We start from the raw sequence: 13258 nt of genomic DNA, 5'->3' as shown, positions 1-13258 counted from the left end.
CATATCACACATAAAACAGAAGCACCAAAAACCATGTTCTGAGTTTACATTAATCCACTAATCCACAAATGTTTGTTATAACAGTAAAAATAAAATAATAGGTTGTTTTTCCTTCCTTGTTTCAAATCTGGAATGTTTGTTTTTTATTTATTTGTGCAAAAACTTTATTTAATCCGGCAGTTGATTTTAGCAAGACCACTACTTGTGGTGCATGGAAGTGGAAATAGATTAGTTAAAGGCAGTGGACACTAGTGGTAGTAGTAGGCATCTGTCCGTCAATACTGACGATGGACTGCGCCCTGGGGGTTGTCCTCTCTCTTGCAGCTGCGGCTGTGGCTGGAAGTCCGATTCTTGCATGGCAGTGTCTGCCTCAGTTATTGCAGACATACGGGGAGGGGGCTGACACAGGGGTGGGGGCTGCTACTCGCAATTTCCTCCTCTGCCTCTTCTCCTGCAGCAAGGAAGTGCGCCTCTCTTCAGCGTGGTGGACCCCTGTGGCAATTGTCTGCCTCCAGGCGCTGCGTTCTTGACCAGCTTCCTCCCAGCTGTTGGGGTCTATGCCTGCCTGCCTCATGTCACGTCTACATACGTCCTTGAATTGTAGGTACGGGCGACCAATTGGCCTGTGGACGTGACCGAGCCATCTGAGGCGGCGCTGGCTCAATATGGCGAACATGCTGGTGGAGTGGGTATGTTCTAGGACTTCAGTGTTTGGAACGTTCTCCTGCCATGTAATGCCCAAGATGTGGCGTAGGCAGCGCAGGTGGAAGCAGTTCAGCCGTTTTTCTTGTCTGATGTAGGTGGTCCAGGCCTCCCTGCCGTATAGCAGAGTGCTGGTGACGCATGCTTGGTGGACCTGGAGTTCTGTGAACACGGCTAGGTTCGTATTTAGCCACACTCTCTTTGGCCAGCCTGGCCATCACTGCGGCGGCTCTGGCCAGACGGGTGCTCAATTCTGCGTCAAGTGACAGATTGCTGGAGACTGTTGACCCGAGGTACATGAAGGAGTCCACACAGTCAAGAGTCGTGTTGCCAATACAGATGGAGGGTGGGTTTACGACATCTTGGGCCATGACATGGGTCTTCTTGATGCTGATGGTAAGGGCAAACTCCTTGCATGCGAAGGAAAGCCTGTCCACCAACTGCTGGAGCCCTGTCTGTGTGGGATGCTAGTGCAGCATCGTCTGCAAATAGCATTTCCCTGAGAAGAACACTGGAACACTTGGTCTTAGATCTCAGGCGGGCAAGGTTGAAGAGTTTCCTGTCAGCTCTTGAGTGTAGTTTGTAGATAGACGCCTTCATGGGATGAGTCGTATGCAAAAGACAGCAGAAGCGAGAAGAAAATTCCGAAGAGGGTTGGTGCAAGAACGAACACAGCCCTGCTTCACTCCGCTGCAGATTGGGACGGCCTCTGAAGTTTTTCCATCACATCAGACTGAACTCCGCATGTTGTCGTGAAAAGATGTCAGGATGTTGAGAAGTTTTGGCGGGCAGCCGATCTTTGCAAGTAGCTTGAAGAGACCATCTCTGCTAACAAGGTTGAAGGCCTTTGTGAGGTCGACGAAGGCGAGATACAGGGGTCTCCTCTGTTCACGGCATTTCTCCTGCAGTTGTCAAAGGAAGAAGATCATGTCCACCGTGGATCTTGCTGCCCCGTAGCCACACTGTGACTCAGGGTAGACACGTTCGGCCAGAAGCTGGAGTCTGATAAGGGCAACACGTGCGAAGACCATCCCCATAGTGCTGAGCAGAGAGATGCCGCGGTAGTTGTTGCGGTCACTGTGGTCGCCCTTGTTCTTGTACAGCGTGACGATCTTTGCATCAGGCATGTCCTGTGGGACGGCTCCTTCATTCCAGCAAAGGCACAGGAGGTCATGGAGATATGGCAGGATAAAGGGTTTCCCAAGTTTGATGACGTCAGGTGTTATCCCATCAGCACCTGGGGCCTTGCCGCAATTGAGGCTGTCAATGGCTTTGCCAAGCTCCTCTTGAGTAGGTTCCAAATCGAGCTCCTTCATCACAGGCAGGCTTGCGATGTCGCTCAGAGCCTCCTCTGACACTGCGTTTTCTGTTGTATATAACTCCATGTAGTGCTCAGCCCATTTTTCCATCTGTTTGCTGCTGTCGGTGATGACTTCACCAGACTTGGATTTGAGAGGTGCTGTTTTTCTAATGGTGGGACCTGTGGCTTGTTTGATTCCCTCGTACATGCCCCTGATGTCACCTGTGTCGGAGGCAACCTGTATGGTGGAGGAGAGTTTGAGCCAATAGTTGTTTGCGCAGCGTCGTGCAGTTTGCTGGGCCTTGCTCCTAGCTTTTCTTAGATCCTCAAGATTCCTCGGCGATGGATTCTCTTTGAAATTGAGAAAGGCGGTGCGCTTGGCCTCTATAACCGGCTCCATCTCCGCTGCATTTGCCTCAAACCAGTCTACGTTCTTGCCGTATGCTGCGGGGCTTTGTTATAAATGGTGTCACGCAGGCAGATCCACTTGTCCGCAGCACTTTGCTGATTGGAAGAGGAGAGTGCTTGATCAAGAGAGGTGAGGAAGAGCTTGGTGATATTTGGGTCTTTGGAGCGGCTGGTGTTGATCTTGGGCCGTGCCTTCGGCTTGGCATGGTGGATCTGCCTCGGCTGTAGCTTGACCTTACTGAGGACGAGGGAGTGATCCGTGTCAGTCTGCACTGTGAAAGGTGCGGGTGAAGCGGATGGAGTTGAGTGCCTCTCGTCTAGTAATGATGAGATCAAGCTGGTGCCAGCGCTTAGATCTTGGATGTCTACAGGAGACCCTGTGCAATGGCTTGGTCTGGAAATAGGTGTTGGTAATGCAGAGCTGATGATAGCAGCACAACTCTAGCAGTCTCTGCCCATTTTCATTCATGCTCCCCACTCCAAAGTGTCCAAGGCAGTCTGGCCAGGATTCATGGTTGACACCAACCCTAGCATTGAAATCCCCCAGGAGGAACAGGTGCTCGTTCTTTGGGATTGTGCTGATGGCCATGTCGAGCTCCTCATAGAACTTGTCTTTGGACTCGGGGGAAGAGCAGAGTGTTGGGGCATAAACGCTCAGCAGATTGGCTGGTCCGCTGCTGGTGGATAAGCCGATGGCGAGGATGCGTTCTGAGCCTCCTGTCGGTGGTACAGTTGTGGCAATCAGCGTGTTTTTCACTGCGAAGCCAACGCCGTGTTCTCAAGTCTCTTCTGCACTCTTGCCATGCCAGAAGAAAGAGTAGCTTTTCTCCTTTAGGGAACCACTGTCAGCAAGTCGTATCTCCTGGAGAGCAGCAATGTCAACATTGAGTCGTAGGATTTGAAACTTTGCATGGTGGAAGTAAGATATACATGTAGAAAAGTTTGCGGTAACACCATGTAATAACAATCTCTATATGAGTTGGGGTGGTTCTGAAAAGAACCGTTGGATTAACTCGACATTTCGATCAGTATGCTCTGATCGTCTTCTAGAAGACGATCAGAGCATACTGATCGAAACGTCGAGTTAATCCAACAACATTGAGTCGGTCGAGCTCATGGTCGATAATGGCAGTCTTGCGAGAGTCGTTGATTTGGTCAAGGCTGTCTAAGAGCCCCTGTGCGCATGGTTCTTACATTCCAGCTAGATATTTGAAGAGCTGGCATCTCCATTTTCAGTTTTCTTTTCTTGGCTGGTGCTGTGTTAACGTCCGCTTGTCGTGCTTTACACTAAGCCCCAAGCACCCATTGAGGCAGACGGGCGTTGGCGGGTCGACACCTTACTGGCCGGGGGCTGCCCGGCTTAAGGCGGGGGGTAGTCGAACACTGAAACGCAATGGCTCCTCCCATCGTCGAAACTTGGATGGGAATTATAACCCGTAACTGCCAGCTACCGTGTTGTGTCCTCACTCTAGGGTGAGGCTGGAGTGACCTCTCCAGGGCGCAAGCCTGGGCATGAAGTATGGAGATCCTGGGTTGCCCAGGCATCAGAATCCCCCTCTTGGCCTTGCTGATGGAATCCAAAGGAATGCGAAGCATGACGTTTGGTATCAGCTTGGCTGCAGGAGCTGTCGAAACAGTGTTTGCACGGCACCGTTCCGCCTTCGGGGCTCCACTCCATTTTTGGAAGGTTTACTCCCTTACACGTGGCCGTTGGTTCAGTTCTTGACCTCCTCCGCCCTTGCCGTTGGCTGTCTGGTGTTGCTCATCCGCCCAGTGATGCAGTGTAGACACCACACTCGGGTTTAAAATCAGAGTTTTCCTTCTCCTAGATGAACTGCCTTCCATGGCTTATTAGCCCCATCTACCAAGGTTTGAAATCAGAGTTGAAATCAGAGCTCAAATTTTCACAGGTTTGTTATTTTATGCATATATTGAGATACACCAACTGTGAAGACTAGTTTTTTTATTATTACCAATAGTGTCCAGCGTCTTTAGCGTCACAAAATTTCAAATTTAAGTTATTTGGGTTGGTTACCAGTTTCTGCTAAGCAATACTATTAACTGTGCTTAGCAATTGCTGGGCTAATACTGGCTTTATGAACTTATTGGGCCCTGGCACAGCCGGAGGGTGCATTATTGCATTCCAACTGCATTTGGCAACGCAAAAGTAGTAGGGCTAGTGCGACATATCTGCATCAAGGCAACAAGCACTTTAGAACACTATAGTGTTCTATAACGTGCCAGTTGCCATGATGCGTGTATGTCGGTTGCTTTTATACACATGGATATAAAGACTGGATCCTCATGCCGCGCCATAGTAAAATATTTCCATAAACAGTCTATTTACAACAGTGCGCCACAATGTCAGGTACATTTGACCGTTTGTTATGGTTGGAAAAGCATAAACGCTGACCTTTGAATGCTTTGGGGTTTTTAATAATTTTTCCCTAACTATGAAATTTTTATGATTTTTTGTTTACAACAACCATCTACATTGTAAACAAATTTTATATATGATTCAACCAAAGTTGAAAGGGTTAAAACAGAATCAAACGCCCAAAGTAGGGAAGAAGAGGATGTGCTTTGTTGCTAACAAACTTTCAATGATGTGACATGACAGAGTGGCAAGTTTTGTTACATTCCCACATTTATGCACTGCATTTAGCACAACATGGTTTGTCCACAGTAGGGCATACACACCACAACAGAGATCCTTTTCGGTATCAGAGTACCATCGTACTAACAGTGTCTCTGCAGTGCTTCAAGGGTTCTGCCAAGAGTTCCAAAACGTTAGCTCAACACAAGTAACAGTTTACAAAAATGTTAGGAAGTAGGGGCCTACTGGTAGAAGTCGGAATCTGAACAAGGAAAGATCTGGCCGAGCACGAGACGAGCAGCATGGTTTTGGAGTTTCTTAAGTCTGTTTTGTTCAGCCTGAGTAATACCATAGAGAATGGCATTGCCGTAGTCAAGACGAGAGGTTATGAGGGAACGTACTGCATGGTGGCATGTATCCTAGTCAAGAAATCTGCGGATACGATGAAGGTTGCGAAGGTGGAAATTAATTGATTTACAAACAGCAGTGATGTGATTAGACATAGACATTGATGGATCGAACATGATACCCAAATTTCTAAATGACCTGGATGGCTTAATGGAAGAGTTGCTGATGGGGAGGACAACATTGGACAGAGAAGTGACAGAATTTTACCCCTGAAGAAATTAGCAAACTTATCACTTAATGATTTACCAGATTCCCCAACACGGAGTTTGTTACACTTTGAGTTCAGAAGATTATGGATAGTTTTGAAAACATCTTTCACATTACCAGTGGCTCACTTATCAGAGTAAAAAGAGACCTTAGCACTATCAATAAGTCGTTTGAGCTCTGATAGTTCTCTACATACGCTTCACAATCAACATTCAATTTACTCTTGCGCCACTTACAAATTGAATGTTTTCTTTGTACCATGGAATTTTGGGACGTACAGTTCTACTATGGGTGTTGACAGGACAGTATCTGTCCAGAACCGCTTGAATAGTATTTTCATAACTGTATCTGGTCATCAACATTACCAATACTCATTACAGGAACTAGTTTGGATTCCAATTCCTTCATCATATTATTAATATCAACAGACCTGGAATCCCGACAATGAGTATAGGATCTGGGTAGCTAAGGCTTTTGTGGTTAAGCTTGAAATGAACAGAGTGGTAATCAGACATTAGATTTTCATGAACTTTGCAATCCTTCACCAACTTGTCTTCAACAATACCAATGACCAAATCCAGCTGGTGACCCAATTATATTTCAGCCTAGTCGTCAGACTCACCCTGTATTATGTTCCATTTAATACGGTCTGAACCACCCTTTAAATAAAATGGAAAGTTCCTCCATTCATAAAAATGCAAAATGAGCCCACGCCCCAGCACATAAATACCTCTCTAAACCATTGAAGCATGTCTTTGTTCTTCGTGGTACGGTCTGTAACGCACGTGTTATTCACGCACTCCAGTACTTTAGTTAGTTTTATGTACGTTACCTTTCTAAATCTTACTACATTTTACAACGAACACAAAATCAACCAGTAAGACGGCTCCTCCGCCAAGAAACCTATAGCCAATACTTCTGCTCCGACCTCGCCTTGGGTCGATCGAAGTGGAACGACCGACCCCGCCTTGCCTTGGGCGGGAGGAGAACGTGCTATAACGCACAGCTACAGAACCCTGAGCCAGAAAAAAGGTCGCCTTGCCCTTCTTCCCAGTGGCATTCTCCATCAATGGCCCCGAGAGTTTCTCGAGTTCCACAGGCAGTTTGTTGAGGAAGAACTTTCAAACTATCTCATTCCTACAGAGCAAGAACAATTCTTCAAAGCTCCAGAACTTCCTAGCCAGGTAAAGTCTTCCTTTAAAGAAGCTCGATCCTCCATGGTGTCTCAAGATGACCGCCTTAAAGATTCACATGGCCATGTTCTCAAGTCTGCCCTCCCCTTGGTTCATCTTTTTGATGCTCTTGCAGACCCCTTGTGTCCTGATACTATCGACGCTAACATGATGAAGGAACATGTTGCTTCTGCGCTTATTTTGCTGGGGTCAGCTAGCCAGAGACTTGCCGTAGCTCGCCAACATGCCTTTGACGATCTACTCGACAAGCGTTTTGACTCTTTGAAAAAGAAAGCACCCTCGATGGATTTCTTCTTCGGTGGCAATCTTGTTAAAGATATAGAGGAGGCAGAAAAGGCTAAATTAGCCTCCAAGGTCATCAAGGGAACCTCTGGATCGACATCTATTTCTTTGAAAAAGAGTAGATTTTCTCCGTACTCTTCAGCAGTCGATAGAAAATTCAGGGGAGGTCGTACCTTTCGAGGCGGACGATCCTTTAACAATTCCACCAGTTATGGAAATGGAAGGTCATCGTGGTCTTCCCGTCGCAACACATTCAAGGGCAACGGGAATGCTGATGACAAGTCAAAAGAGTAGATCAGACAGGTTGTCTCATATTTTTTGTTCAACACTGGAGAACTCTTATGCAATTGACAGCTAGATTCTCCAGTCAGTTTATGGCCACAAGATAGAATTTATAAAGCCACCGTTTCAGTTGCAGGAAAAAGTACCTGCCAATCAGTAAGAAATCAGGAGAGCTCCGGCCGATCATAAATCTTCATCTGCTAAACAAGTTTGGGCTTTATCAACGCTTCAAGATGGACGGAATAAATCTAGTAAAGGATTTGTTAAATCTAGACGACTTCTTGGGCTCAATCGACCTAAAGGACTTCTACCTCATGGTCCCCATTCACATGGAACATCGCAAATACCTGCGTTTCCGTTGGCAAGACAGTCTATATCAGTTTACTTATACCTTGGTTTCCTCTTCAATTCATCCACAATGACTTTGGCCCTGCCAGGGGAGAAAGTAAACAAGATTGTAGAACATTTCCTAAGCTTTCTTTGAGCAAGAAAGTTGGCGTGAGGGCCCTTGCATGACTACTCGGCCCCCTATCCTCGAGCATTCAGGCAGTCTTTCCGGCACCGCTGTCCTATCGCAGGAGAAACCTAGAAGTTTACTTGTTTCCCCCATTTGCACTTCTCGCAAGATGTCTTCAAAAGGTCCTTGCATACAAAGCCACAGTTCTTCTGATAGACCCTGTGTTGAAAACGCGATCCTGGTACCCACGTCTGTTAGAACTCACAGTGAGAACTCCAGTCTTATTGGAGTTACTGAGGTTGTGTCACAACAACCAATATCATCCAATGTGGAAAACCTTGCAGTTAGCCGCATGGAAGCTATCAGGCAATCCTTATCAGCAAGAGGTATTTCGCAGCAAGTGTCCTCCGTCATCTTATCATCCTGGCGTCATGGCACTAACAGAGATGCCAAGTTCAGAGGCCAGCTGTGCATGAGATTTTTCGAAGCCTACCCCCCCCCCCCCCATCATTGTGGAAGGCATGTTTTCTCTCTCGGAGTGTCTTTCTAAATCAAATGTCAACCGAAATCGGCCTGAGAGGAACTGCTTTACAATGGTTCCTGTCATATTCAACGGCAGGACCACCAAAGTCTGCAAACATGTAAATGCCATTTTCTCTGATCTTCATCACATGAACAATGGCCTTCCTCAAGGTTCAAGCATTTGGTGCGGGATCTTTCAAAATATTTATCATGCCAATTGGTCGCATCATGAATGACAGAATTACCCCCATTCTAATGTATGGTTTTTATTTTGCAGGAGCACAAAATATGTACTTTTCTCCCCAAAGATTGTGAACTCTTGTTCCTATGCTAATTTTTTAACTTTGCTTAAGAATAGAAGTGCAGAGTTCAGTGCATTCACTTTCCTTTGTACTTGTGTGGTCACACAGGTTGGTGTGCATACATTTGTATTGTTGTGCATTGAAGCATTGAGCTACTTTGGATGGAGTTGTGGTACAGGTGTATGTAAGATTTAGGGAGTGTCAGTAGTCTCACATAGGTTCTTATAGCCTTGATTAAGGCGCTCCACAGCCAGCCGCGACCTGCAAAATCCCAGTCCCCATCACTGAATTCCACACCCCCCCCATACACACAGTGCATATAATACATGTACGTGTACAGCGTATGTACACATACTACATGTATGTACATGTACCATCTGTACAGTACACATACGGAAACGTACGGTACATGAGTACTTTCTAAGTAGCGCCTTGATGGTTTTCTATATGCCAAAATTTAGGGCGGAGCTCATTATGCTAATGTTTACTAACAACCCGTTCTCATTGGTGGTTGGTTGACCTATAAACTCTCGCTGCGATGTCAATCACAACATTCTGCAAGCGCTCGCACATGTGCTCGTCGACGAAAACAAGCCGTGGCTATGGCAATGGCGGTGGGCGAGAGACCCAAATCAAAGTTGTTCACTGTAAGTCGCTGGAAATCAATGGTGTATAATTTGCAACAGTTCATCGTAGCACAACTACACAAGCTTTCAACAAAATAAAACAACCGCGTTTAATGCATCAATCATGAATGTAGAAAAAGAAGGAAGAAAGTTTGACCATACAGTGTGTGAAATGAGTTTATTGCTCCATGGTTTGAGAGAGGTTCAAAGTATCCAGGGTTTCCGGCAAGATGGCTACTTGGTTAGAATTCTTAGATGTTGGGCATACATGTACATGTACATGTATGGTACAACACACCCCATCCCCTTCAAGCACAAACACTTAAAGGATTTGGGTACTTTTTCAAAATGTCCATAGATTTACATTAAACTTACAGGGTTTGAAGATAATGATAGTGGAAAGCTTCCCTTCAAATATTACTTACTGAGGTGCTGTAATTTTTGAGAAAAGAGTAAAACAATGTCATGAAAATATGTTGTAAATGATTAAAATAATTTTCGTCTCATGAGACGAAAATTATTTTCATTACATTGTTTTGCTCATTTCCCCAAAACTACAGCACCTCAGCATGTAGTATTTTCAGAGAAGCTTTCTACTATCATAATCTTCAAACTGTGTAAGTTTAGTGTAAATCTTGTGGACATTGTGTTTTTTGTCCTACAAAAGTTACATAGACCCTTTAATAACATTCTGTTTTCCCCATTTCAGCCCAGCCATGTTTGGTTTCATGAGATAAGGAACCCAGCTCTTTAATGTAGACATACTATTCATTACGTTTCTCGCGGTAAATCAAAGTTGGGGATCGAAAATGTGTATTGGTCGAAAAACATACCAGACGGTAGAAGATGGCGTGTGGCTAAACAACAACTACAAGTAAGATCAATTTCATAAACTAACTCTTGCCATACTACTACACTACAACATTACACTAAGTACAGCAGCTTCCAATTCAGGGACAAATCTACCAGCTACATTGTACTATAATGATGCTAGTCGACGTGTTATAATGAAACGCAAGACAATGGGCCAAGGAACCCCTCCTCTCTTCGAAGTTGTTCAACACCGTACCGACCGACCGAGCGAGGCTTGTCCGGCACCGGTGTTTAGTCGTATACCGTCCGGCAGCGCATTCAGACCCCTTACATCATAGCTTACATACACCACGCTCCGGACACTGCTAAACACATGTACAGTGTACATGTATACAACATACAGCTAGCGTACAGCGTATACACACACATCGACGTGGCATGATTGCTAGCAGTAATACGTCATTCTCAATCAGCCCTGTGATTGGCCAATGTTTAGAATGACACGCCCACATCATGCAAGCCCTTTTATCGGATTCCCAATAAAATGTTACAAACCCATCAAGGCTGTTGTTTGAGCCACACGCACTCATGACTACGCTAAACTGTTCTCGCTGTATAATGTACTGCACAAACAATGTATACGTTGTTCGTGTACAGTGGCGTAACCAGAGGGGGGGCAGGGGGGGCCGGCGGCCCCCCCGCTCAGAACCCTTGCCCCCTCTCTTACCCCCCCCCATATGAAATCAGAGAAAAGTATATTCTTATAGGCCTAATACATAAATCGTTTAAGGCTGCATAAAATGCTGCCGTAAAAAGGAAAACTTTTATTCATATCAGTATGTGGACTATAAAATGAAAAATGCATGGAAACGCACGCGCGATCGTATTGGCGGTAAATGTTTGTTACGGTTTTGCTGTTACAGAGAGTGCAGGATGTGACAAAGTTCTGTTAAATACGTGGTGGTCTGAACGCAGACCAATAGCTCCGTTAACACAACTTAGTCAGATCATGGAGGTAAAAATTTCTACCTCCATGGTCAGATGCACTACAGAGAAATTTACTACAGCAAAATGGCCAGCGAAAAAGGTTGCTTAGACCATTAATTTCTTCTCCTTTGAAGCAAGCGGTGCAATTGAGAGGAGGTAGGCCTATTTAAAATTTTGGTTTCATAACTAAAATGTGATTATTAAACACCCACAATTTCAATCCTGTATTTTTTGTTGTTGTTGATGGCTTACACCTGTTACAATAAGGCCGAGTAAAAAAAAGAAACATGTTTAGTGTCTGGGTTTCTCAAAAAAAGGAAGGAGGGGCTTTTTATTTTTTATTTCAAGATGGCCGCCATGAATGTCAAATATGTTTTTTTCTGCTGCTGAAATACACAAAACATTAATGAAACAGTTTGGTCAAGGCATTCAGACAAGACATTCAGATTTTGTTTTGTTTTACTGAGATCATTTAAAATAACCCTTTTTCAAAACAAAAAAAATGTGCATAAAAAAAACTTAAGCAAAAAAAAAAAGGAGGTGTCCTGTAAAAAGGAAGCAGGCGGGGACGCTAAACATTTCTATTTTTCTATTTTTACTTGGCCTAATATTATTATGTTTTGGGTATTTACACACCCACAGAGCCTATTTGAGAATGCCGTGTACAACTCTAAATTGGTACTTGGTTATCACAGTTGGTAATTTAATCCTTTTATACAGTCTAAAAGTTTTATCTTATACAAAATGACAAGTTCTCTAAGATTTTGTTGTTTTCGCAATCTTTTGTTACCTGCTGACTATGTAGACTGTTTTAGAACTGCATTGGTATGTATCAACTATATATCAGTTAACATATTTAATAATAATCGTGCACTTCTTTGGCCCCCCCCCCCCCCCCCCCAAATTTAATCTTTGTCCCCACTTGCCCCACCAAATGAAAATGTCTAGTTACGCCGCTGTTCGTGTATTACACTGCGTGCAGTTTTTGTTGCCGAATCGTGCCGCGCACCGGGCCGGGGCACACTTTGCCAACAGCCTTGAATCCAGGCTAAGGTTCTTATGGAAGAAGGAACATGAGATTTTGATTATTTTGTATTATGACGTATCATCTTCGTAACATCACCCACATACGCCGTTTCCTACACCAGGACTCATGTCACCAGATCGTCCGATCGTTAGTCTTTTCTAGATTAGACTATATACAATAAAGTGATACTTGGATCCCACGCATCTGACATACTATACGCCAAAACTCATCTTCTATGCTACCAAGCGAGATCATGCCACGCCATTCTTTAAAGAACATGGTTATTGCTTACAAATGCTTAAACGGACTTGGCCCATAATATATTTGTCTTCCAGTCTGTCTCTCTACTCACCTGCACACACTGGCTTACGCTCATCTACAGATAAAACCAGACTTACTGAACACAAAGTTTTCGCACTCTACAATCTGCTGCTGATAAGTCATTTTAATTTGCGGCTCCCCAATTATGGAACAGTCTCCCGACACATCTGCGCTCAGCAGCATCACTTCAGATGTTCAAGAGAAAGGCCTAAAATTTCACCTTTTCACCAAATGATATATCTCTTGTTTCGTGGTCATTGTTTCCCTTTCCTTAATTTCTTTATTAGCTGTTTCGTAGCAGAGCGCAGAGAAACAGCTCTTGTTATTGGTAAAGTAAAAAAACACATACCAATCACATACCCTTGCCCAAGCACTGCATGATGACTCATCAAGCATGTGCTGCATTACGTCAATTTCTGAGAATAGGGTTTGCAAATAGGGTTGTAATAGGATCTGAGGGGTGTTGGTGCTGGTGGTCAATTCTACCTCTGCCCCAAGTCTCATTCAGAACAATTTACTGCACTCAGTCCATACAGCTCACATGCAAACACAACACTAGTTTTGACATTACATGTACAACTATTTGATGTAACACAAACAAATTATTGTATGTTTGAAGAAGTTAAAGTTACCTGTGCAAATTTGTGCATTTGCTCAACAACTGCTGCAAATACAGCCCCCACACTGACATCTATTAAGTTTTGCATGTACTGTACAGCTTCTTCATCGGTCAGATCTAGTCGAAACTTATCTTGGAGCTACAAGAGTTTAAAACAATTAAAACAGCAGTTATGCAAATTTACAAAAACTACAATGTATGCGAGG

At 44.4% G+C, this 13258-nt stretch overlaps 1 protein-coding gene across 2 annotated transcripts in view; it reads right to left on the bottom strand.

Moving 5' to 3' along the window:
* The window catches only part of LOC117295423 (phosphatidylinositol 3-kinase catalytic subunit type 3-like), an 82246-nt gene that overhangs the window by 12594 nt on the left and 56394 nt on the right, over window positions 1-13258 (bottom strand). For both annotated transcript variants that reach the window (XM_033778071.1, XM_033778072.1), the window contains exon 8: window positions 13066-13191. In XM_033778071.1, the coding sequence (XP_033633962.1) occupies window positions 13066-13191 (126 nt within the window). The remainder of the gene's footprint in view (window positions 1-13065; window positions 13192-13258) is intronic.

This window comes from Asterias rubens, chromosome 10 (genome assembly GCF_902459465.1).
Source record: "Asterias rubens chromosome 10, eAstRub1.3, whole genome shotgun sequence".
Classification (NCBI taxonomy): Eukaryota; Metazoa; Echinodermata; class Asteroidea; order Forcipulatida; family Asteriidae; genus Asterias; species Asterias rubens.
This window is presented reverse-complemented; position numbering and strand designations above follow the sequence as displayed.